This window comes from Ambystoma mexicanum, chromosome 9 (assembly GCF_040938575.1).
Source record: "Ambystoma mexicanum isolate Mex_15411 chromosome 9, UKY_AmexF1_1, whole genome shotgun sequence".
In the NCBI taxonomy this organism is placed as follows: Eukaryota; Metazoa; Chordata; class Amphibia; order Caudata; family Ambystomatidae; genus Ambystoma; species Ambystoma mexicanum.
Window position 1 is genome coordinate 35,489,174 of NC_090931.1, and position 27,187 is coordinate 35,516,360.

Genomic DNA, 27,187 nt, shown 5'->3' on the forward strand with positions numbered 1-27,187 from the left:
TATAAATTCACAGGCCAAAGGTTCGGCTGCAAGAGCAAACACTATGGGGAGAAGGGGCAGCCCTGCCCGTACCTCGTGACGGATATATAGCTTCCAATTGGTGTACGCTATGGCTTTGGGGGCAGTGTATAGGAGACAAATCCACTGTAGGTAGGAGGTGCCTATACCCGTACAACGAAGGACTTCGAATAGGAATGGCCATTCCACTGACTCAAAGGCCTTCTCGGCAGCTACTACAATCGGGATCACTAGGTTCACGTTGTGCATTACCATGAACAGTCTGCGTAGATTATTTTGGGTGGCGCGCCCAGGAATAAAGCCGGCCTGATCGGGGAGAACCAGGCTAGGCATATAAGGTAGAAGCCTATCTGCCAGGATTTTAGCTAGGATCTTATTATCAGCATTAAAGAGAAGGGCCTATATGAGGAACATTTACAAGAGTCCTTGTTGGGTTTCAACAGTACTGGCACTAGGGCAGTCCTAGTGGATTGCAGAGGTCCTAGCCACCTCGCACATGTCTCGTAGATATGGGGGGGGGGGGGGGGATCAGGGTACGCTTTGTATAGTTCGGCCGTGATCCCATCGGTACCCAGGGCCTTACCATTAGGAGGGGGAAGGATCACTCTACTGAACTGCTCGTCGGAGAGGCAGGGGGAGGGGGTCATTCAGAGATGCACCCTGGGCTGGGTCCAGCCACCCCAGGGCTAACCTGTCCAGGTATTGTGTTATCGAATCGTGGCCTGCAGTTGTCGGGGTGGTATGTAGCCAGGCATAGAACTTACAAAAGATTGTGCTGATCTTTTCGCTGTCCCTGGTGGACCCCTCCCCCTCTCATCTTCAACCTTTACTATAGTGTCTAATCATCACTCTTGTTTAATGGCCCAGGCCAGTGTCCGGCTTGGGCAATCTCCCTCCCCATATGTAGGTGTTGCTATGTGCCGCCCCCCCCCAGAAATCTCTCCTCCCTGGCGGTTAGAAGGCCCATTTCTTCCAGTTTTTCCTCACAGTAGGGTCTGCACTTCCAGGAACTCTTGGAGGCCTTGTTGGACCTTCAACTTCTTGAGGTTAACTTCTAGGGTAGAGACGGGCCTACAGATGCATTTCAGGACACCCTCATTCCTTAGCCATGCAGCAGCCCCAAACGTAGACCTTAAAAGGCCTCCCACACTACCCTTGGGTCAGGGACCAATCCCACATTAATTTGAAATAAAGTTGAGATGTCTTGTCGGATATCTTCCCAAAAGACTGCATCCTCTAGGGATGGCTCAGGCCCCTGACGTGTACTAAGACTAGGGAGTGATCAGATAAGGTCCTAGGGAGGATCTGGGTGTTTACAGAGTGACAGGGCCAACATGACAATCTATTCTGGAGGAGCCGCCATGTACTCCGAATAAAAGATGAATTCCCTGCAAGTGGGATGTAAGAAACACCAGGTGTCGATGAGATCATGATACTCTGCTATGGCTGCCCACTTAAGGGCCACCCTCGAGAGAGAGCAAGCTGGGTGGAGGAGGATCTATCCAGAGCTAACGAGAGCGCCATGTTAAATCCCCCAGCCCACACCACCTCAATTCGGGAAGGTGCACAGATGGTCGGCACAGCACTGGAAGAAGTCTGGACAATAAATATTCGGAGCATACACGTTGATAAAAAGAACCCACCATCCCACTAGTTCCTGTGCCACCAAAAGGTATCGCCCATCAGATTCCCCAATCTGATCATGGAGCTTGAACTCCAAGGAGCGATGAATATACATAGCCACCCCATGGGAGTGTGTGAATAGGAGGAGCAATGCCTATGGATCCTCCACCCTCCTAGGTTGGGGAGCCAGCCGCCCTTGTCCAAGTGTGTTTCATGCAGGCACAGAACATTTACCTTACGATTCCTAGCGTAGTTCGAGATCAGGCAGGCCTTTTTACCATTTGTGAACCCCTGAATGTTCTGTGATGCCACAGTCCAGATCACTCGCTCTCCCCTGCGCACCCATTGCGTACAGTAGAAGTCCTTTCGAGAAGAAGTACTTGTGGTACCCTTGGTGACTGTGGTATCATGTGCGGGACAAAAAAGCCCCTCTTCAAGGCCTTGGTGTGTATATTCTGAGCCTATCGTGTCTTGATGTAACAGAAACCCCTGAACCCGAACAACATTTCAGGTACCATTAACCCCAACAGACCCATATGTCCCATTAAAACCCACACTAGAAACCATAACATACCAGCCATATAACTATAACCCTCTCCCCTCCCTTTAATACAAAACAGTGTCTTTTGTCTTTGTAGCCACGGGGGGAGAAGGGTTTGAGGGGGTCATCAGGCTCCAGGATATCCATGGCAAACTGTTCTGCAGTCTCTGGTGTCGTGAAGATTATATTTTTGACTGTCTGAAATGTTTTCCTCTGATCCTGGACCCGAGGACTGAAGTCAGGGACCAGGCATATAGGGAATCTATTTTTGCCCCAGATTGTCAATACTGGATTTGAGAGACAAAAGTGTCTGGTCTAAGACAGATGTCTAGCTGAGTTGGTTCCTGCATCAACTCAGGTGGGGTTGGATTATGATCGATCTTTGCAAACTGGTCCATCTTGGCTTGCTTTTTTTAACGTTGCCCATGATGGTACGTGGGGGCGGGAATTAGAGCTCCTTTTTCCCCCCGGTGTCATGGCACACCCCACTGGAGTCTCCGCAAATATGGGTTCAATACTAGTTATTTGGATGCCCAGTATGAGCCACAGGGTGCTGGGTAGGAGGCCCCGCAGAGAGTGGACAATGCTGTGTCTTCCCCAGTTGGTATCAGCAGGCCTCATCGTCGCCAGTGTCAGTCGAGGCATCTCCGTGTCGTTGAATCGTTGGGATCCTTCGTTGCGTCGAGATGATGGTTGTTTGTCAAGCGCGGTAAAGACTAAATGAAATGGTCTATGACAAATATTTTGAAGACCGAAGTGAAGACTCTACGCATGAAGGACCATGGGTACGACGGAAGTCACAAAGGGGGTAGTATAACAAACACACCTAGTCAACTTCCCTTTTCAACTTTCGAAAACAAGCTTTGCAATACTCACACATACCACTAGATGGCGGCCTATAAAAAGCATGTGATTCAAAGTAGATTCAAAAGCCTCAGAAGTACAGACATATAGACACAGACTTTTATTCAAAGTACCCAACTCCCAAGAGCCTAGTTCATCAGGCAGCCTTTGCAGGAGCAAAACTGACAACCTTTCAAACATTTGCCCTCGCTAAAGACAGGAAGGCGATGAACACTATAGTGAAAGGTTTTTTGCCTCAGGGAGCAAAGTCTCCAAACCATTAACACATACCGAACCCCTTCCAAGTATTCATATATTTTGTGGGCAGCGATTTGCAAGGCTAAATTGCATATACCTGAAGCAGACAGACATTAAACCAGACTTAATGGCCGATGGGAAAGTCTCCAGGCGGGGCTGGATGCTACAGATTGCACTACCAGATCTATGGGCACAAGTTCAGTAGCCAGGAGGTTCTTTTGGCTTAGGGTATCAGGGTTTGCCCCAGATGTCAGGTAAATCTCTGACATGCTCATCAATGGGGAGCACTCATTCAGCCAAAAGGAGGAGGACTGCCTCGATATATCTGGCTGGAGAAAGAAGACAACGCTATTACAAAGTCACTTGGAGGGAACCTTGCTGCATTATACCTCAAACAGATGGCCACTGGTCACATTGCATATTCAAGGTGAAAGGAGTAGACCCCATGTCGTGTCCCACCTTTTTGTTGGCCACAGCCAAATCAGGCCTGCATCTCGGCACGGTGAAGGGGTATCTGACGGCTCTTTCACCTTTTTAAAAAAGTAAGCCAGAACAAGGTTCCTTCTTTACCATTCTGGTGGTGGCCCCAACTCTTTCCCTCCTCCACCTTTTGTGGTCCCTGGTGGGGATCTGAACTTGGTTCTCACCTTTCTGATAGCGGCACTATTTGAGCCTTTCCATTCAGGTCACATCAGACTTGTTACATTGAAGTAGCAATCCCGTGCACTAGAAGGGTCCGTGAATTGCAGGCATGCTCCCTGAAAGTGTGCCCTACATTTTTTTGACGTGGTGTCAGAATTTCATCTGGGACAGAGCATCAACCTACCAGCGTTTCACCCTCCAACTCCATGCTTCAAAGGACGAGGAGAGGCTCCACAGACTGGATCCCAAGAGGGCGCTGAGTTTTTACCTGGCAAGAACGGGCTCCATCAGGAAGGATGACCAGTTTATTGTTTGTTCACAATCCAGGTTGGGCGAGCAGTTACTAAGCAAACTAACTCTTGCTGGACAGTGCTATGCATTTCTGAATGCTCCCAGACTGTGGGCAAGGAGGTTCCAGCACAGCTTGGGCTCACTTTACCAGAGGGGTTGCGCCCTCCTCGGCTCCTCAGATGGGGGTGCCGGTTAGAGATATTAGTCACGCGTCTTCTTTGCACATGTTTGCCAAGCATTACACTTGGACTTGACTCATGGGGCTGACACACGCTTTGGTTTTTCTGCGCGATTTCCAACCCTCCTGCAGCATGGTTACTGCTTGTATCAAGATGCAGAATCTGTGGGAGAATACAATCTATTGAAGGACGCATCACTTACCAGTAATGTTCCTTCTACGGACTGCAGGGGTTCCGGAAAGTGGGCAAAGTATCTACTAAGTTGAAGTTTTATAGGCCCATTAGTCAACTACTCAGGAAAAGGAGAAACTACACGCCCCCATGCCGCCTATCCCCCTGTGTCGTCTATTGTTGAAAGATCCACCTGTTGTGTAAGAATACAAATCAAGGTTCTCGCTCACTTGCGATACTTGAGCCAGAACACTTACAGCATTGGCTAGAGAGTTATGGTTTCCCGTTAAGTAGAAGACTTTCACAGCTATTCTCCTTGACCCACGCAACCATGTACTCTTGTGGAAGCGAAGATATGCCAAACCTCCCACTCTCCCCCATCATGTATGGTCTATGGGTCGTTGCTGTGATGCCACACAGAACCAGCACATTCACCTTTTTGTTTGCATAGAGAAAATACTATAGCTAAATGGGTGGAGTTCAGTTCTAGAAGCCGAATATAAGGCAGTTAACCCTTGTCAAAGCGCAGCATTCACTAGCACTGCTACAAATCGGTCTCGATGTGACGCAAGCTAGCTAATGACAATTCTGTCTCGATGTGACGCAAGCTAGCTAATAATGACAAATCTGACTAGCTAGATCAGTTAGAGTGCCGGCCAACTAGATGTTAGATGCCGCTAGCTAACAGTTCTCCTGGATGTGAGACATGGCCAGACCACACAGTTCACAACTTGGTGCGTCTATATGGCGGGGGTGTTGCGGAGGGGCAGTTGCTAAATGAAAATGGGTACATGCCCAGTTTGTCGTTGCTGGATGACGGCTGGCTGATTGCCGCTTCACTAGCAGACACCATGTGGAGCTGCTTCTGTAGATCACATCGCTCGAGGGTGGTGGGGAGGAGGGATGGCGGCAGCAACATGGGAGACGGGAGTCAGAAGTGCGCGCTGTAGCGCGGGAAGGAGCCAAAGCGAATATATAGATTTTAAACAAAGGCGACGCCAGAAATCCCAGCCTTCACAGCTTGAAGAGACATTTTAACACCTCAACAACAGGTAAGCTCTTCACCAAACATCTCCAACTGGAGTCAGAAAATAGTAACCACTACGAAAAATGGTCCCCATTCACAGATTGCAACATGTGTCTCTTCACAATAAAGGGCAGTCATTTTAGGGAAAGTTAATATTGGTTAAAACTGGAGAATGCAAAGTAGGTCATAAAGTGCCCATATTGGCACAGAAAACTGACCAGTTGGACAGGCCCTTGGGGCATTACTGTATAGTCCAGCCCGAGACAGTCTACAACAGAAAAGTTCTTAGCCACTACATCTCCAAGACGGAACATGTGTGTTGAATATTTAAAATCGAATACGGTGGGACCAGTCACCCAACCAACCACATCTCACTGGATCAATTCATGCGCTATAAGAAGAGTCCGAAACTAGGGCGTCGAGCATCAGACAATTGCTCCTCCAGCAACTACTGCTCCGTTCCAGGAAATGGACATGAAGTCTATAGATCAGCATGGCGTGGTCTGACCATATGAGTGGGCGAGGTGGTTATGCGGTCAGGTGATCAGCATGGTCTTCCAGACTTCCTTTTACAAGACAGGTTTTAACAGACTCAGGTCACATTTAGCACTGCTCAATATTTTCATGCCAGCTTTCTCTCACTCCTCCCAATCCAACTCTAAGGGACCGCTTGGGTAGAGACGGAAATTACCCATTACAAGACTTCGCTGCTTGCTGATGGCTAGTACGCTACCGCTGCCGGTACTTTAAGCCACCCTATATCCTCTGAAACCCTGGAAAATGTGTTATCATGCAGTTGGGATTAAAGAGTCAGGTAAAAAGGAGGGTGCCCCAATTGCAACACAGATAATGGGCCAGATAATGCCGCGCCACAGCGTACCACCTGAACTAGTTCTAGATAAATTACATTTCTAGAATTCCACATTACCATGTTGGGAGACATGCAAGAAAGACAACACTTAAGAAACTTCAATTCTTTTGCAAATCTTTCATGGAGTGAAACGCGTCTAATAGTCGCCGTCGCCAGTATCCGTGAATCCAGAGCATCGATTTACCAATGCACTAAAAAAAGAACTGCAGCATCTCATTTCAAACACTCACCCTGCTCCCAATGAGGCAGCAAGACCTTAGCTCTACCCCTGCAGGTCATCCTTGCATTCCTTATTGCACATCATAGGAAGGGTGTCCTCAGGACACTGTCCCATTGCATACTTGTCAACATGACCCATTCCAATCTGTAGGTGCTCATCTAGTACTGTTTTTTTCTTTGCAATCTGGGACTTGTAGTCTGAGTTTTATAATGGGAAAAGTGAAACTATTAAAAACAGGCAAAGATAAAAACAGGACTGGCCAAGGGACGATTTTGAATCAGTTTCTAGAGCTATAGAAGAGAAACATCAGAGAATACTTGCATTATAAGAGGCTGTGGAGCGGTTTACTGCCAGGGGTGGACTGCCCACTTCTGGATAGTGGTCACAACCTCCCCTTGTACCGCCTCCTGCAATATTGGTGGGAGTTGGGACTGCTACTGCTATGGATGTACTTGTAGACAGTGTCATCAATTACTTCACTTTTAGAGGCTCAAAGACCATCACACGTGATTGCGACCCCCCCCCCCTCGCTTTCGTTACCTCATCCTCTGTCCGCAGATAATTTACGCAATCTGGTTTTGCTGGCGTCTTGTAGCTGCAACAAAGGAAGGACAATAGGATTATCTGATGGAATTAACAAGAAAAGCCAACGTTGACAATATCTTCCTTTGATACGGACATATTTTAGAGGTGGGCCAAGGGCAGGGTGTGCTCTAGACTAATAGCCACTGCATCCAAGGCCCCCACTCATTTTGAAGGCGGTGTGGTTTTACTGGTAAAACATTTAGGGTCACTTATTTTTTCATAAGCAATAGTATGGCACCAATGCGCAATAGGAGTACGCCACAGCCGAGCTGACTCCTACCTTCACAAACATATCTGGTAGAAGCCTTTACATTTAGGTGTTTGGAGCGCAAAAGGGGTTGGGGCACCTCTGGGAGTGGCATAGTGCAGAGGAGTGTATGGTGCAGGTAGGTACATATAAAAACCCTGAGGCAATATCATCAGGTGGGGGAAAAAAAAAAAATAGGCCGTAAGCTTTATTTTATCAAACATAATAATCATAAGAAGAAAATTAGCAATAAAAGAAAATGTGCTTTTGGACATCATGGGATCAGGGGCCCTGCTCCATCGTAGGGCCAACTCGAGGCTGATCCATGCCGTTGTCCCATCCGCGTACGATTGTTGCACATCGTTGAGCTGTGTATTCCATTTCACCCCCCCCCCCCATTGGACCCCTCCAGGCTTTTTGGGTAGGGTGGGTGTTTTTCCTGATCCTTTATCCATCCAGGTGCTGCCTCCCTGGGCTGCAGAGGCAGAAGAGATGTTTGGGATGCCTTGCACCCTACATTCGTATAGACAAAAAGGTTGCCCGAGGGCAGTGAGATACCTTGGCGCACTAAATTGGGAGACTAGTGGTACCAACCTGTCCATTTGGCGGCCATCGTTTGGTCTCTTGTTCTGGGGATGTGTGAACCCCATACAGGTAACATCAGCTGTTCAGAGCACTGCCGTAGCACCAGAGTGCTCGATTATGCCCCTCAGGTCCATTACATGCCACGAGGTCCAAGGAGAGCCTAAGATGGCCGCCGCCGTGGTTGCCATAGGAACCAGGAATCAACCTACAACTGAGGCCCGCAATTGGTCCCTTGGCCCAGTCAGCCCCTCCCCTCCTGCCTTTAATGGAGGGGAGATACACCGCCAGGCGAAGCCGCAGAGGAGCAAAGGCCAGGAGAAAAGGCCAAGCTCACTCTCTGCAGCTCTCCGTTGCTCGAAGGCGCAGAAGGCCACCAACCCATCCCCATCACTAGGTAAGCACAACCCGAAAGCCCTTGATGCCTGTATCCCTAGCATAACCCTGCAAAACGACCGACTGCGTGCGCACACGATCCAGTCACCAGCTAGTACATTCTGCCCGAGCAGTCTGCTAAGACTATACCGCCTCAGGGAAAGACTTGATAACCATTCAGGGCCATGCCTACCCCCCTCCTCCCCCAGTCGCTAGATAACACTTGCCTGTACTTCTCTGCACGTACAGCGCTCACCAAGGCCACCCACACTCACCCCTGGACTCCACCTCCCACCAAAGGCTACACCCCCCTCAACCGGCTCCTTCCCACGCCCAACAGGCCGGAGCACAATAGGGTAGGCATCCGCCCGGCTGCCCTCAACATACCGTTGCTCCGCCCATGGGTGAATCTTTAGCACCGCCTGTAAACTGGCCGCCTCAACACTCCATCACTGACCTCCTGGAAGACACGGAAGCACCCAACATCACTCAAGCAGAAATCAACTATTCTGCCCGTAATTATGTATCTCTTACCTGTAATACACCCACCAGTGGCTTGCGCGCCACACATCTGTGTCCTCTAACACTTCCCTGCCTACTTTCATTATGCCATGTACCATTGCCACTTTCACTGCCTTACCATCTATTGCTGCTAACACCACTTGCAATGTACCCACACCTACCTCAAGCGCCCCACTGCTATGCAATGCTCATCACGCTATCCTGCCTACTGCTAAGGTGCCCTGTATTGTTCAGCCTCCATGCACTGATGTTCCCTGTATTAAACATGCCACTATGCACTGATGTGGAAACTGCCTGCAATGTACTCCCACTTGTCTCACACGCCACGTAACAACTTCGACCCCTTAAGTACTACTGCTCTGTCTTCTCCCAGCTCATCCTCCCTTTTCCCACACCCTGAAGCCAACCTCAAATCTGTCCCGATTAACTCTCGATCCCTACCTACCCATGCACTAGATATACATGACTTGGTCACCAGCAACAAGCTTGACCTCCTCTTCCTTAGCGAAACATGGCTGTCAGAGTCCTCCGGACCAGCCCTCACCTTGGCAGTACCCGAGGTGTACATTAGCTACAGACAAGACCGCTCCTCCCACAGAGGGGGTGGTGTTGCCGGCATCGCCAAGGATTCCCTATCCATCATGACCATTGAGAACGATTATCTCCTACTCAAACTCAAGCGCTCGGACAACTGCACCTATACCATCCACCTCATTTACCGTCCGCCCGGGCCCCTCAAATGACTTTCAATATGCTCTAACCCACTCCCTCTCTAAAGACCCAGAAGCCAAAAACCTCAACAAATCACTGCGCACCTTGGGGTTCATGCAAGCCATCTCCAGCCCCACTCATATCAAAGGACGCACCCTAGATTGGATTGCCCACCATAACTGTTTGCTAAGCCACCCTGTGATCACCCCACAACCCTGGTCTGATCACCACTGTATTCTGTTCCACATCCTCACCTCCAGAGGTCCTCCACCGCCCACCATCACTCTTCCTGCATCCATCGCCCGCAGCTCCAAACTGCTCACCCACGACAACCTATCTAAGCACCTCAGGGTACCTGCTCTACTACCTCCCTTCACTGACGACCCTGATCACTTTGCCAATGACTTCAAGAAAAGTCATCACCCAGGCTGTTGACCTGGTGGCACCTCTCACCCCCAAAAAAGCTATGAAATCCAAACATTCTAACACCTGGTTCACTAAGGATCTCCTAAAATTATGTGGTGAAAAAAGGACTGCTCTCAATACATGGATGAACAACCCCACCGAGGCCAGTAGAATCGCCTTCAAATCCATCTCAAAACAATACAAAATTGGCATCACCAATGCTAAAGCCTCTTCCTATAATACCAGGATAGCTAATGCTAAATCTGGAAGTAGAGAAATATTTGCTATTTTCAGAGAACTCGAGACTCCCCCATCTCCAATAGTGAAGGATGAAGTCTGGTGTAACGCCATTCAGTCTGCCATGCTAAGCAAACTGGAAAACTTGCAAGCCAAAATCCTCACACCAAGAACTCACTAAACTGAAGCACTCAAGTTGACCTCACACCAGGAGACAAGCCCACCTCCCCCTCCCCTTCACGACCTTGCCCTTGCCCCTCCACCCCCCCTTACTTATCATGCAGAATCACCAAACCCGCCACCCTCAGACCGTCCAGATCCCCTTACTCTAACCTATCGGTTCCCAGAACCCGTAAGGTACGGGGAGGCAGCTCCAGCTTCCCTGCTGTCGCCCCCCCTACTCTGGAACTCCCTACCGCCCTCACATCAGGATCATCGAATCCCATTCAGCATTTTGCAAAGCCATCAAACCTAACCCCTTCGTCTGACTGCTTTAACTTGGATTCTTTGACAAATTGCACCTGGATGTATTCTGTGATACTCTGTAAACACTTTCTCTGAACTGTAACAAGCACTCTTGGACGGCTTCCTTGTAACCCTTAATCAAGCCTTCTTAAGCTCTGATATAGCGCCTCGAGGCCTGCGGGCTGTAGTGCACTCTACAAATTAAAATACATTTCCACTCTTCCAGGTCTGGGTGCCAGTAGTCTGCTACCTCCGTTCATGCCCAGCAATCTCCCTGCATATTTTAAAGCCCAAAGGAACTGGGCCATCTGTAAAACCCCTTCCCTTTGTAATGGGAGCAGAGAACACCACCCTTCATTTCCCCTGCCAGGCTTAATTGCCCGGGCTCTTTACCTACGGGTCCCAGCGAATTACTGTAGATACTCTTATGTCCTGTCCCCTTTCCTCCACACTCTTGGGATGGCTCCTGGAACAGGACTTGAGTGTGATGTTAGGCAGCAACTCCAGTTTACTCCGCATGCGGGAACGACCTTAGACAGACCCCCATCGACGCCCCCTCTCTTCTGCGCAACCGTCAGTCTCTTTCTCTGAATCAGACAGGACAGCTGCACGCTGCATCTTGGTAAAACTTCAAGGTATATATATACCCAACTGCACATAGTTTCTCCTCCGCGGACCTGCAGACTTTGCTTGCTTTGTTTGGGGGCAGGCCCATGTGTGGCTCCCTCTCACTTCGGGCTCTCCTTAGTAGGCAATCGTCACAGTGGGGGAAGTTTTGGGCGAGGGACTTCCAGCAGAGGAAGAAGACTTAATCACATCGAGTAAGTGACTTACTCTTTGAAAGGCCACGTTATGCAAGGGATACCTTACTGGGCATCACCCAGCAGGGGAAGGGTGCAAGAGGCCCTTTTCCCCTCCCCATTAGAGGGACATACCGGGCACGGCAGCACCCCACTCTGCAGCACCAATGGCCCACCAGACCGGGAAACCCCTAGTAGCGCCAAAAATTCACTGGCATCCTGTGCCTGTTCAGACTAGTTTGAACACAGGATATGATATGGTATTCATAACGCACCTATACACAAGTGTTTCAAGGTGCAACGAGGCAAGGGAGGGGGACAAAGGGAAGACAGACAATCTTACTAGGCCAGGTGACATTGAGATTGCGCAAGTGCAGGGGAGGGGGCAGTGCAATACACAGGATCAACAGTAAAATAAATAAAAACAATAGGTAAAAGTGCCACCAGCTTGTGCCAAGTGCAGGGCGACAACCAAGGTACCCAGTGTGAAAACGGCAGGGACAGAGAACCTAACCAATGTCCATGGTATGGGAATTATTCCCTGTGTGCACACTGTAAGACACAAAAGGGTACAACACGTGGAGGCCCGTGGACTAAGCCACTGTGCACACGACATCTGGAGACCCCCCCCCCCCTACTACCACAGGCACTGGCAGCATTTAAAAAAAAAACTAATGTTATGTTACTTGGCATTTATATAGCGCCTTTTGTAGAGAGAGCGAGAACCGGATATGTGTGCAGCTGGTGTGGGTGTTGCATGATAGCCGCTTCTTAGCAGTAGGTGTGGTGCTGAGGAAATCAGTTGGATGTGTTCAGTCTGGAGGGTGGACACCCAGACTGAGTTCTGACTGCGTCAGGTCTGAGGAGATGCCTAAGCTAGCCGGTATGTGCGCAGCTAGCTGGGTTTTATTAGGATGATGGGTTCTTGTTAGTATGAGAACAGCTAGGCCAAATGTCTCATAGCATAGCTGTGTTCTAGTTGAATGATGGTGTATAGGAGATAGTAAGCGTAGTAGTTTGATATGGTGGTTATCAGTAAAGCGCTTGTGACCAAACACGAGAGCAGGACGAGGGTGTACATAGCGGCATACGTATATAAAGCGACAGGATGGATAGGGTAAACATGTGATACATGTACATAGCATAAATAGGAGATACAGAGATTCAACTATACTACAGTGACGCTATTTTGGGGACGGCTTGGCAACGAGACGACCATAAGGGGCCAAAGGGGACTTCACTGGCCTGTGCCTGGTACGGGCCTCCCCGTTTGGTTCACCACAATGTTAAAACCACCCAGGAAGGAGAGCACTAGGACACAATACAGAAGTAAATTGTCATTGGTGCTGAGAGAGTGGCCCTTGCAAGGCGATACAGGATGAAATATAGCTTTCGGGCCTTGGTGAGGGTTGGGTGTTACCTGCCTTGGCCGCTCCCCAACGCGGGGGTGAAAGCCATTCACACCCCGGGGTTTATCCGGGGTGCCAATTGTATCTTTGTGGTGGCAGATTGGCTGCACTTACTGTGTGATGCCAAACTCCAGAGGAAAGAAAGAAAAGAAACATTCAATGGTCGGCGCCATAGGGATAAGGAAGCAAGTAAATATTCCATTTCTATGGTGGCGGCCAGGACGGGAGCGGTAAGTGGGGAGGAGGTGGGGGAAGGGGTTTTGTTTGTTTGGGGTGGAGGTGGACACAACTGGGAGACTCCCTGTTGCCTCCCCACAAACAATTTTTTTTTTTAATAAAACACTGCTGTAGAAGAGGTCCCAAGTACGGCATGCACTCCAACCATCCATTTTGAAGTACCAGGAACGTTCACGTCGAAGTATGTGATGTATGATGAGCAAATAAACCAGCAGAGCCGCAGTGGGGACCTGTCCAGTACCCATCAGAAGAACAGCACCTATTGAAGTACTGACACCAAAGAAAACATGGACAGCAAGGTATCCATTGAGAAAACCATATCAACAAATGAAACGGAATGAAGATCATCCGAGTACAGTCCCTGAAGAAGCCAAAAAGGTCTTAATGGAAGATGAATGGTGATGCCACAAGAACCCAGACTGACTCACATATAGAACATATGACGACCTGAGAATGATAAAAAGACGAAACACCATGAATAAGGAACATCACGAACCTAAAGTAAAAGGACAATGCCAAATGTAAGAAGCTTATGCCATGCGACCAGCTTATGCATGTACATATGCTTGGAACCACAAGAAAGCTAAGAAAATCATGCGGCTTGCTATGCTTAGTAGTAAGATAGATTGCGGCAAGCGCCACCTATACATATCTACCTCAAAATAAGCATGTTATAGAAGTATACTTCCACTATGCAAAAGAGCAGAATCAACCAAAGGTTACTAGAGGCCGCATGTGGAGAGCTTCATATTTAACAAATCAAGAATAAAAAGGCAGAAGCGAAACTCAGCAGAGACACATTGTGCCAAAAAGCCAAGGTCTTATCAGCTAAAATAGATGAACAGTAGCTACAATTAATGAAGCAAGAAACAGAATATCCTGCTCAGAAAGGTCAAGATAAGAAGCAGAAGGCAGGTGGTGGGCAAAACTAAAATCAAATACATGAATTACATGGAGAAGGCGGCAAATTTACGGTGTCTGAATCACGTGACCAGCCGAGCGAGAAGAAGTGAGACATTCACACCTACCCATGGCAGAGTGTCATACAAAGATATCAGAACTTTTTCCAGACAGAGATGCAGTCTCAAGGCCAACCACACTGAAATAATTGACACATGACCCCTGAAGTGAGGATTGATTTTAGCAATAATTCGAAGAAGGCCGGGGGAGCTGAAGGGCACCCTGCACCTGGCCGACTATTCTGCATGCTGCTAGGCAAAATGGAAAAGTATGAGTGGGACCATTTAGTGGACCAAGTAATCTAGGGTCCTATAGTTAGTAGAACCAATGGGATGTCGTACTTTTAGTGACGTCTACAGTAGCCATTTTTAAAGGTAGGGCTTGGATGTCCCACCTGACAGTTTTTACCCAATCCCCTTACTCCGTTACCATATACAGATATAGTACCTATATTAAAGTTACCTTCCTAGAACAAATAGAATTTCATGCAACAGTTTAAGCGTTACACATCAGTGATGAGTTTTTAGTATAAATGATGTGTTTTTTTATGAAGCTCGTTGAGTTGTGAAGCGAGAAGGAAGATCACGCAACCGCGGATATTCATGAAACGCCCCGTTTTTTTGTACTCGTCATTAAACCGACTCCCTTTGCCAAACCAGTTGTCATTATTGATTAGATGCTCAAGTATTAATCTGCATCCCGATCCATCTCACGGGTGCAGATATTCCATCTTAAAGTGCTATTGGGCAACCACCAGCTTTATGGGCCGGTTGGGATCCTGGTGCACACTGCCACTCTGGGAAGCGCCCTGGGTGCCTGGGAAAAGCGGACAAAGAACGCAGATTCTAATCTGCTGTTCCAGCTAGCCGATTGGCTGGGCGGCCTTCCCTAGGTGTGAATATCTTATTGCAGCCCTGGGTTAATCATGGGTATCAATTGACTCCAGCAGAACATACAGCAGTCATACATGCCTTTCTGAACAAGGAAGACAGTAGTATGTTCATGGGCAACCCTATGGTGAAAAGGAGTTTCAATGGAGTTCTGAGGCTCTGTACCCAGAGGAGAAGAACTCATATTCTTTGGGATCTCAACATTGCTTTATCAGCACTCGTGCACAAGCCTCTCAAGCCACTGGGCTCAGATTTAAAGAGGGTAACCCTGGAAATAGAGACGCCAGACCATAGGCATCTTCCACAAGGACAGGGCATGGTTGTGATAAAAAACAAACCCTGGATGCTTCCCAAAGATCCTAAGCAGCTGCAACATAAATGAGGAACTTTCACTTCCTGTCTTGTTCCCTTCTATAAACACAGAGCCAGAAACTTCCCTGCACACCTTGGATGTGGCCAGGTCATTGGCATTCTAGTTGGATAGGCAAAGGGCATGTACTGTGGCATCAAAGGCATCCATATCATGCTGGAGGGTCTCAACTGTTTTGGAGGCATACAGGTTGCAGGGGAAAATCTCCCCTCAAGGGGCTACATGCTCATATATGAAAAGATGCATCTTGAGCAAACCCACACTCTTCTGTAAGTATTACACCCACGACCACAGCACGAGAAGCGATGCAGCTTTTGGCAAAGCCGCATTGATGACTTTATGCAATTCAACTTCCAGGGTAACCCCCCTGCCCCCGCACACCCAAAAAACGAATACAAAAACAGGGACGAAAACAGCAAATTTCTTTGATTGAATAGTTCGATGTTTTGGCACCTCTTTACACAAAAAATAAATGGGGGGGGGGTTGGGTTAGGGTATTAAAAACGGTGGGGGATCTTGAGGGGGCAGGGGAGGTCTACCCCAGCATTACAAAAAGTGCACAAAAGGAAAACGTTTTACGAAATTCAACCAAAACACATAGTATTTCAATGTAGAACAAACTTCCAGACGCTCTTTTTCTAGGGTGCTTTGAGTTCTCCCAGAGTATGGGGAAGGGGATGGGGCGTAAGAGTACTGAAATGTTACTCACTGTAGTGACACTTCGTCCATATGCCCTCCAGCATTGCCCACTCACGAGGTGTTAAGTCTTGACTTAATGAACGGACTGGTGCCTGGGTGAGGTGCGCGTAGGAGCTGCCATGCAGGTCGTGTACTGGAACATTCTATTTATACTGGTTTGCAACACGCTCCGGTCCTGTCCCCAGATCCATGGGACATCCCAAGAGTATGAAGGAAAGGAGACTATGGATTAAGAGTGCCAGTGTCCCTTCAGGACTATTTCCCAATTTGAATGTGGGAATTCCAGATTAGTCGATCAACCAAGTGCCTGGCTGTGGTGCATTTAGTCCACCAATGCAGCATGGCTAGTCTCATACTGCCCATCAGTGACAAAGGTTGCAGCGATGGGGGGGTTAGAGGGGGGGTAAGAGATAAGCTTAAGGTTGGGGCCAGAATCAGTTTGGCAGCAGAAAGGGGGGGGGCATGGGAGGTGACCCCCCCCCAATTAAACAAGGAGGGGTGTGGGGGCAGGGGAAGGTAGGTGGGTGGGTGGTTATGAGGGTCAGAAAGGTATTGGGAGAACCTATCCCCAAATCCCCTCACCCTCTCAAGAGAATGGGAAGATACATGTTTAGGGGGTCAGCAGCACCTGGTAAGCGGACAATTCGGGACAGTGTAACCAGGCAAAGGGGTGCTTGATATGAAAAGCTGGCAGGTTGGGGAGCAGGAACACGGCTAGAAACCGGCCCAGGGAGGGTGTGTTTCAGGGAGATCATGGTCTCTCACACCAGACTGAAGCTAGAGTTGCTCTTACCTTGTGCTCGGTTTGCTGTTTGCAAAGTAACCTTTTCGGTACGCAAAGCACAGCCCCATTATGATCAGGGCCAGGATCAACACCACAACAATAACACCGCCCACGATTGCTGCAATGTTCAGGTCATCTGGAAAAGAGTGAGCAGTGTTAGCAAAAATTAAAGAGTCAAAGATCATAACCGGACAAGGGACAATATATGTAAACCTTCTTCTCACCATAATGAGGAGCCTCCAAGTAGGAGTACTGAAGGCCCCTGCAGCACATTAATTCAAACAGTAATGAACCGGCTAGACTGGGGGAAAGTAACAGAACAGCAGGAGGGACATTGGAGACAGTCTAGGATGAGTGTAAAGAGAAGGAACATTCATCTGGAGATCCTTCACCTCATGAAGTCTAGGCTTCCATTTTACAGCAGGAGCTTTGGTCCATCTCTAAATGGCGGTCCTGCTCAGAGCAGGACCAACACATCCTCTCTTCCACGTCGGGTAACACAGGAATGGCATGAGACGGATCTCTGTACAGTCATTGTTCAGGGGATTCAGACCCCGACCACTCATCTAATCAATGGATCTGAACATAAGCCTCCGTTTGCTGCTCCCAGAAAGTAAGACGTGTGGAAAAACCCTGCAGTCATCGCATCAAGGATAAAGAGAATCTAGCTAGCAGTATGGCACCACCTTGACAAACATGATCCTGGTACTAAGTGAAGCGCTCCCCTGGTTCTAGATTACAAACGCGCAATTATCAGCGACACCGAGCGAAGAGTGGCCCCCACCAGACCTTGACTTGCGAGCCAGACCCAAAGTCTTACAACTTTTGAGAAAATGTATCTTGCACCAGATCCAGTCCTTTCAATCATGTCACCCACTGCCCCCTTTAAAGCCTCTCTAATGAATAACCGAGTTTGGGCATTGCTACGCCATTCGTGCATCAACCCTGTAGGCATTCACACTAGATTCCTTAAATCCACACGCATTAACAAACGATGCAGAGACACTTACAGACTTCCATTGAGTGACCTTCACATTTGGCCGATCCTGCTTGGTTTGTTGCGATGCAGTAGTAAACTCCTGTGTCTGCTTTTACCACAGATGTGAACGTCTGTACAAATGGAGAAATTGATCAGGCAGGCAGTATAGCAAATGCAAAGACATCAGAGATGGAGACCGCCAGGCAACAGGGCACATGGCGTGCAGTAGAAATCTGAGCAAATTTACCAGCGTGCCAGATTTGGGATCCACTTTGAAAGAAGAGTTCACGTATTTGGGATGGCTCTTGGATTCCTCTGGCAGGGGCTCGCTATTCCAATACCATCGGTATGTGGGATTCGGGAAGCCCTCCTTCTCGTCGCAGTAAAGAGCAGCAGCACTGCCCACAGGCACTGATTTGGGCACAATACATCTTGGAACTACTGGCTTCACTGGAGATGGAAGAGACACAGTGATGGGTTATTCTGGGCTTTTTCAGTTCAAATCACACCTGATACTGCCAGAAATCCATACACAGACGAATCCACCACTTTTTCACTAACAATAGTCCACCCCAGATTTTCCACTTGCGACAGCGATGCCAAAGACATTTCAATGGTGTTCCGAAATAGATCAATTAATCAAAGTATGTAGTCACTCGTCTCGTACTGCAGAGGTGTTTCATGGCATTGGGAGTAGTTTCATTAGCCCTGAGTTTTGGGTGCGATAAAAGCCCCCCTACAAGCATGCAAAAGGGTTAGCCTCCCCAACTCTCCCTCCCCCCCGACCCTCCCAATGGAAACATGACTGAGCAGCCAAGGCTAAACTTTGAGCTGTGCAGTTAAAGGTACAGAAAAGCACTTCATAGCATTAAATAAGGGAGTGGACATGCAACATATCTGTCGAAATATAGCCATACCACTAAGCAGGGCGGAAAAAAGCAATGCAGGTTTTTATAGGCAAGTAACTTTTTAAAACAGATGTTGGCATAGTGTCCTCCCAGATTCGTCTTCAGATATCTCCCGACTGGTGCACCCATTATCAGGAACGATGTTGGAGACGAGGAGTCCTCGGCGCAGAGCAGGTCCAGTGGTCAATTTAGCCTCTGGAAGGGACAGTAGCCATTGCACATATGGGGCATTTTATGTTTGTTTGTTTATTTGGTATAGCGCAGAACCAAACCCAAAGGGGTAGCTGGGCGCAGACAATACAAGGATACTTGAGAACTTGGTTACAGGAAAAATACAGTTATACAGTTCACATTAGTAACAAGGTGCATGTACAAGAAAATGCGACACTACAGTTCAAGCTAGTTAACCAGAAATCAATGTATCTAGTTACAGTCATCTAGGGTCTCTAGAGCAGGTGGCAATGGGACGGTCGAGCTAAGTGTCATTGGAACGTATCCAGGTGAGGACTTTCCGCCTGAAGCTAGGGTAAGGTTGGTCCATTCTGAGATCCAGAGGGAGTTTGTTCCAAGTTTGCGCAGCTATGACCGGAAAACTGGAACCGCCAGCTGTACTCTTTTTGTATCTAGGCACCACTAAAGTATAGGCATTGGTAATTCTAGTGGGACGGTTTGAGGTTCTCTTGTTGACTCTGTTTGCCAGGTAAGGGGGAGCTATGTTGTTAAGACATTTGGAGGTGAGGGAGAGTATTTTGAGGGCAATCCTGTCTTTGATTTTTAGCCAGTGGATATTTTTCCTCGAGGTGGAGATATGAGCTCTATTAGGAATATTTAAAGCTACTCTAATAGCGTTATTTTGGAGAGTTTGGAATTTATCAAGGATATACTTGTTCGATCCTGCATATAGAGCATTACAGTTTATGACCCGTGACCTCGGTTCTGTTTCCATGAGCTCATCACACTGCCTTGGGAAGATGTCTCTACCTCAAAATTGTCCTCTGCGTCATTTCAATTACAATGCCAAGTTCTTCTAAAGCTTTGGGTTCCAAACAGATTGCCAACCCCCATACGATATGCGTATGGTGTTTGGGGATGGACCACAATGTCTTATTGTGTGGTTCCTCTCAGGCAATTTATCCCCAAGATGCTCAGGGATAGTGTCTCCCACCTAAATCTAGAGAGACCACCTCCAGAAGGCGATCTTTGGTGGAGGGGTGTTTTCCACAACTAAAAAATGTCCTTCACGAGAAACGGATGTTAGGATGAAAGGGAAAACCACAAGAAACACCACAAAAGATCCTACTCAAGGGACAGGTTGTGCTAATCTTGTTCCTCTTCAGACTCCTCAAGAAATTCCGGATGGCAGCTTTAACAACCAAAGAGGTAGAGAACTTTAGGCTGAAAAGGCTTCAGATTTTAATCCCAGGCATCAGTGGCCCGTACACCTTGATGCAGACTGGTACAGAGGGTCCCTCCGCACCTACACGTGCAGACAAAGAACCCAAGAAGAGCAGTGTCCACACGCCTCAGTACTTGACACCGTACCAGGAAAGAAAAAGCACTGCTGCTTGAGGTTTTGACATGGGCCACCAGAATTTCAATAAACAAACCGCCTGCAGTTGGGGCAGAGGCACATCGGCCTTGTTGTGATACCCTCCGATTTGGTGTGCTGTGCTCCGGCCTCCAAAAGCCAGCATTTGCAGGTCATGCAAAGAATTTATGGGGAAAGTGACCAGATACTTTTTCACCTCAAATCCTTGGGGTGGGCCCGCAAGTGAGAAGTGACCATAGGCCTACAAGATTTGGCACGCAATCTGATCTTCGCAGAACCAGATCTCTTGGACCTTGTGGCCAATATTTAGAGATGTAAGCAGACTCAGCACATCCACAGACCGAGACATAGCAGAGACCTCAACATATAATCATCCAAACGCAGCGGTCCGGGAAACTATCCAAATGTTGGTTGATGGGGATTTGAGCACCATCTAAGCCAGTTCAACACTTAGCTCACAGACATCTTGGAATATCGCCACAAAGAGAAACTGAACTTCCATTTAGGCTGGCTGTCGCCGACCCGGTAATCGCCTTGTGGCAAACCCATTATTCAGCACCAACTGTTAACAGACCATGCAGAAAAAATATAAGCCAGCCTAGACTGACCAGATACACCTCTACATGCATCGTACTCATGAGAGCCTGGTGGTTCGAACAGCGACGCTCGGCTACAAAAGGAACAGTGTTTGCTTTGCTTACCCTGGACACAGTAAAACATTTGACGCCTTTGGTAAGAAGATCTGTGGGGCAGGTAGTATGCCCCTCAAGGCTAGTAACTAACTTGCGTTGGCAACATTCTTGCACTGTCTGTGGAAGTTGGTGTCAGAGGCAGCAAGCTATCTTCGAGGTCACGATAAGAGACTGGTTCAAGGAGGTAGCATGTCCGGTGTTGCCAAGAAGGCTGGACATGGCACATTTCGTGGCCAGGGCCACGGGGACTCCCCACAATTAACAGGCATTCATGGACGAGGACCGCCGGCTTTGGTGATGTTCAGTTATTTGGAGCGAAACCAATGAATCTTGGGAAAAGATTAAAGTTTCGAAAGCCACAGCCAAATCTTCAGGGTTGGCAGCAGTGCTCCAGATAATATTTTGGAGTGGGAGTATTTAACTCCCTATTTTGGGCGTAAAATACTTTTCTGTGGAGTAATAATGCAAGTACTTCCCATTGGGAGTATTTTATAAGCGGGTAACAATGTTTTAACTGGAGGAAAAAAACGATGTTTGTAATAATGGTTTCATCTCACCTAGTTATTCATGCCCATTAACAGATCCACGTGTACTTCTTCCGATTAGGCAATAAGTGCAGCTTCTTCCTGTGGCACCACATGCACCACTGGTCCAAACATATCCATGAGCCGTCTGGGTGCAAGCAGGGGCGAGTCGCTTTTCTCTTTTGTTGTGAACATTTTTAATCCCTTTTTTATTTTATTTTTTTATTTATTTATTTTTTTTTATTGGGACTAAAAGTGGCCAATACACCCCTTATCTGTAGGGCTGGTTGGCGGTGCTGCAGCCAACAAGTCAACCCTTTGCCTTCACTGCCTCGGCTTCCAAAAGAGGTTTTGACTTTAGACCTTTGCAACCTTTCGCACAGCGAGGAAAATCTTGCATTAGAACATCTACAGGGGTCCAGCGACTACACAAGACCAGGAAGGAGCATGCAAATCTCTCACAGTTGAGGACCTTTAGCATTTGGGTCAACCCCACAACCTGCCCCAGAAACCTCTGCAACTGGTGGGTGATTTGGTGTGGAGGGGGTCTCTTGGTTTGTGTGCACTTGGGAAGGCATTACATCGGACTCCCGGGTCATTGAGGTTGTTTCTTCCGGGTATTGCTTCCATTACATTCGAAGGTGCCCCAGGTCGCCTCCATCCCAAGAACCGTTGCTGATTGAGTTAGTTTGGGTCCCGCTCCTAAATGCAGTGATGTAACTGGTCCCAGAAAAGGAATGGGGAAAGGGATGCACTCTCCCCATTGTCTGGTGCCCAAGAAAGAGGAATACATTTGCCCTATTTTGGATAAGATTTATCAACACATTTCTGAGAAATGACAAGCACAAGATGGTGACATTGGTCCAGGTCCTAGAGGCCCTGGCTGATGGCCTTAGACCTCCATGACGCTTACTGCCACCGAAACCAAGCACTAAACCAACAGTCCATAAAACAAACAAAAATACAAAAATACTGCAAACCAGTAAGGGGACTTGGAGCTTGCAAAAGGAGTCAAAACCGAGTTTCTGACCCAACAGCTGGGGTTACATATTTCCATGGTTTCCTTGGCTTGAAAGGCCCCCCCATTTTTCACAGAATCACTTGGGATTTGGTGCTTTGCTGCACCATATAGTGCATGAACCTATGAGCTGCTGCTCCATTCCTCATGCCCTGCATTCTACCGCTCTTTATTGGGCGTTTTCATTTTGCAATATCAGCTTTCCTCCTCCCTGGTTGGTTTATGGGAAATGGAGTGCAACACGGTTCAACGTGAAAATCTAATGGACATTGCCCTTAGCGAAAGGGCCCTTCCTAAAGTTACAATACATGAGACCAAGGCCCATCCCTCCCACACTACTATGCCTCTTGCTGGGCATTGATCTGCAACCACTACCTTTCATAACCATTCCGGGGGATCAGTTATCCCTTTACATTCTGGGGCCAATTTTCCCGTTACAAAAAGGTGCCCCTTAGGAGGATGACAGTACCTTTATGTACATTGGGCCTTTCCTCCCACCCAACGCAAGAGTGATTACCAGGTTACAGAGACGTGTGGCTCGCCATATATGCCAAGCTCCAAATCACACCAGGTCACCTACCTTGGACTGTGAGTACAATTTTGATCTCATCAATGGTCTTCTCATCACTTTTGGCGACCACCTCACATCGGTAAGTGGCCGTATCTGTGCGAGTTGCGTTTTTGATCATAAGAGAGGCTCGATTCAAAAGATCAGCACGATTCTCGAAGGCACCTGAAAATAGAAATAAAGTAGACAGGTGAACCGGCATCAAAGCAGGTCTCGGTGCTGCCATGGTGGCCAAGAGACTCTGGCAAGGCTTCCCACTTCCCTTTAGCTCTAGTAAAATAAGGAGCCTTCCACTAGATACTGGCATAAACGATTGAACAAGTGTGACAGAAAGGGCCTATGGCGTACCGAGACCAAAACTAATAAGAAGGCGCCCCCAGCCCCTCAGAGGGACAAGGGATGAATAAAGGAACCCAGAACTGGACAGGGCCATGTGTCAGTTACCTGTACGCTCCATAACTAATCATTATGCCCGCAACGGTTTGCTGCATCTGGCTCATTTTTCAGCCTGAGCTATGAAGCCCTCCCTCAGTGATCTGCTCACGTTAGTTAGGCCACGGTTATTGAGCTCAGCCCACACTATCTATTGCACACTGCCAAAACAAACAGTAAATAGAGATCCGTTTGCTCTCCGCACTCTTGCATTCCATTTTGACTTAGTGTGGTGCAATTGTTCGAGGGCAGTGACTGCGACCAGTGTTGGGCTTTTGGGGAAAGTAAACTCTGGGAAGATAAAGCTTACGTAACGTATAATACCAAAAGCAAAACTTAGTGCTACATCTTGGCTCGCCCCGTTAGAATCTGCAGAAATTCTAAAACATTTTAGGCAAAATCTCTGATGACCAGGATTGATTCACCAGCTGTACTTGGAACAGACTAATCATTACTTACCCATAATACCCCTCAGTCATTCACTACTACCACCGTTTCATCTCCAAAACCACACACAACGGTGGAGACTCAATGGGGGGGGGAGGGGGGGGAGATGATATACTTCATGTATGCAAAAACTTGGAAAGAGGCCGGCCTCAGTCCAGCGGGCTCTCTAAACCCACCAGAATTATTGGATACATCCTCCCCCAAATCTAAAAATGGAACATTGACATATGGGAACAATCTTGAATGGACCAAGTAAAGATAGTTTAGATTCTTCATGAAATAACTTTTCACATTTGTAACAGGAATTAAATTAGATAATATTCTGTTATCAGGCAGCTCTGGGTCCTAACGAGCTCCGCATTAAACTTAGTATTAGTCTCTAACCATGACGGCATCAGTTGGAGACTAAATCACATTAATAGATTAAAAAAAAATAAAAAATAAAAAAAACAAGAAAAAAGACTAATTAAAGAAAACACAGCAATTTAATCACTCCTTTTAAGTCAAGGTTCAAATATGATGGTTTTTTTTTTAGATGTATTTATTGCATTTTGTAACAATACAACCAGCAGGGCCTCAAGGCGGCCTCATATAACTCCCTTAGAACACCCTCCCACCCTTCTTTACCTCCCTCCCACCCTCCCGCCCATCAAGACCGTTGCAAACTACACCATAAGTTATATATGTTTTTTCAATCTGGAATGATCGTGCTTTCACCCGAGGAGTCCACCATTTTGGGGCTGAATAGCGTCACTGTGAGCTCCACCCATTGCAGTAGATCGTCGGAGGAATCCTGTCCTTGTTGACGTTGGGCGATCTCCCAGGCCCCTGTTTCAGCCTGTGTCCATTTGCGGAGGTCTTCCCACCACGTTGCTAAGCTCGGGGCCTGGGGGCGTTTCCAACTCATGGCGATGCGTCGTTTCGCAAGTATATACATTAGGTCCTTTAGACTATTCAGTGGCCTATTTTTCCTCTTCCTGGGGTATCTGCCCAGAATACATGCTGTGGGTGTTTGCACCTCCAGGGTGATGTCGGCCTCGGCAACTTTGGTTTTGATTTGTGCCCAAAAGGACAGTATAGTGGGGCACCCACAGAACATATGGGTCATGTTCGCCTGGGGTTCGTTACACTTGGGGCATCCCGTGGTGCTGGCTCCGCTGAATCTATAGATGATATCTGGGGTGAGGTATGCTCTGTTCATTATGTAGAATTGTATTAGCTGGAACCTGGCGTTTCTAGATACTTTTTTGTGGTATCTAGTGATGGTTTCCCACTCTGTGTCCTCGAATTGCTGTCCGAGTTCCGTTTCCCACTTCGCCTTGCACTTGAGGTCGTGCTGTGCAGTGTTGTAAAGCAGTGTTTCGTAGATCCTAGAGGTCTCATGGCCCCCCCTTCTGCTGCCGCTAGTAGGCTTTCGATCCCTTTGTGTCCGGTGTCTAAGTTTTCCGTTGATGGCCAGCGGGCAGCTAAACTTTTTACCACAGCGTTGTGTAGTAGGAACTGTCCCGTGTGTATTCCCGAGGCTTCATGTAGTTCAGCAAAGGTCAAGATGCCCTGTTCATCCACCAGGTCCCCCAGGGTGGCAACGCCGCATAGCTCCCATGTGTCCCTTATTATTTTCCGACTCCCCGGTCTGTTTGCCATGATTGCAGCTATCGGAATCTGTGGGGAGTAAGGGTCTTTTAGGTCCATAGCTTTGCAGGCTCTTTTCCAAATCTCGATTCCGAGTTGGATCAAATGCGGATACCGGTGTTTTTGGCCTGACTCAGCCCATAGCAGGTCTCTTAGCAGCATTTGGGTGATTCCTGGCTGCAGCAGGCGGGTGTCAGTGGAGGCGTCGTCTGCCATCCATTGAATCACATGTTTCAGCTGTCCAGCCAGATAGTAAAGTTCAAAGTTGGGGACCTTTAGGCCGCCTTTGTCATAGGGTCTCTGCATCGTGTCCAGGGCGACTGTGCCTTCCTTCTTGCCATAGGAATTTCCTGCAGAGCTTATGCAGGTCGTTAAAGAATTGACGTGGTATATTGTATGGCACGTTGGTGAAATGATAGAGCAGCCTGGGTAATGCTACCATTTTGAGCAGTCCCACTCTGCCAGCCACCGATAGCGGGAGCCTGCCCCAGAAGTCCATTGATTTCACTAGGCCTTCCTTAGCTCTGAGTGTGTTAAGAGCGTGTTCCATATTGGGGTCTCGATGGATCGTGATACCCAGATATTTGAAGGAGGTGGGTTCCCATTTTAAGGCTAGTGTGGGGAGCTCTTTGGCCCCAAGCCCGCTCAGGGCCGCTTGGGGGAACAGGCAGGATTTACTGTGGTTGATTTGGATCCCCGTAACTCTGTGAAACCCTTCTAAAGTCTCCAATATATAAGGCAGTATGTGTTCGGGGTTTTTCAGATAGAGGAGCATGTCATCTGCATACATAGAGAGTAAATGGGTTACCCCGTCTATCTCGATGCCCGCGTCTCCATATTCCTGCCTAATGTATGCTGCAACAGGTTCGATGGCAATAATGTACAGCATAGGTGATAGGGGGCAGCCCTGTCTAGTGCCTCGGGATAACCTCCATTTGTCTGAAAAGGTGTTGTTGATGCGCACCCTGGCCGCTGGGTCGGTGTAGATGAGTGTGACCCATTTAATGAAACTGGGCCCCATTCCCATTTTGGACAGGGTAGCTAGTAGCCATTTCCAGCGCACCAAGTCAAATGCTCTGGAGGCGTCTAGAGACGCTACCGCACATTTCTCTTGTCTACCTTCGGTGCTGTGAATGACATGGTGCAGTTTCTGTAAATTTTCAGTGATAGTCCTGCCTGGCACGTACCCCGTTTGGTCTTGGTGGATTAGGATCGGGATGGCCCTGCACAGCCTCATAGCTAGCATTGCCGTCAGGATCTTGCTGTCTGCGTTTAGTAGGGACAGGGGTCTATATGATCCACATTCTGTGGTATCCTTATTAGGCTTTAGCAGTGGGATGATGGTTGCTTCGCCCATGGTGTCCGGGAGGTGGCCTAATTCATATGCCTCATTGAACACTTGGGACAATAACGGGGCCAGTATGTCTACATAAGTCTTGAACTCTCCTGGGAGTCCATCTGGTCCTGGTGCCTTCC

At 48.1% G+C, this 27,187-nt stretch overlaps 1 protein-coding gene across 1 annotated transcript in view; it reads right to left on the bottom strand.

The window, feature by feature from the left end:
- JAM3 (junctional adhesion molecule 3) overlaps positions 1-27,187 on the bottom strand; it is a 198,797-nt gene that overhangs the window by 14,789 nt on the left and 156,821 nt on the right. Inside the window, exons 4-8 of the mRNA XM_069614115.1 lie at positions 23,213-23,365; positions 18,189-18,391; positions 17,973-18,072; positions 16,972-17,098; positions 7,225-7,279 (exon numbers count right to left, since the gene is read on the bottom strand). Of these exons, the coding sequence (XP_069470216.1) occupies positions 7,225-7,279; positions 16,972-17,098; positions 17,973-18,072; positions 18,189-18,391; positions 23,213-23,365 (638 nt within the window). The remainder of the gene's footprint in view (positions 1-7,224; positions 7,280-16,971; positions 17,099-17,972; positions 18,073-18,188; positions 18,392-23,212; positions 23,366-27,187) is intronic.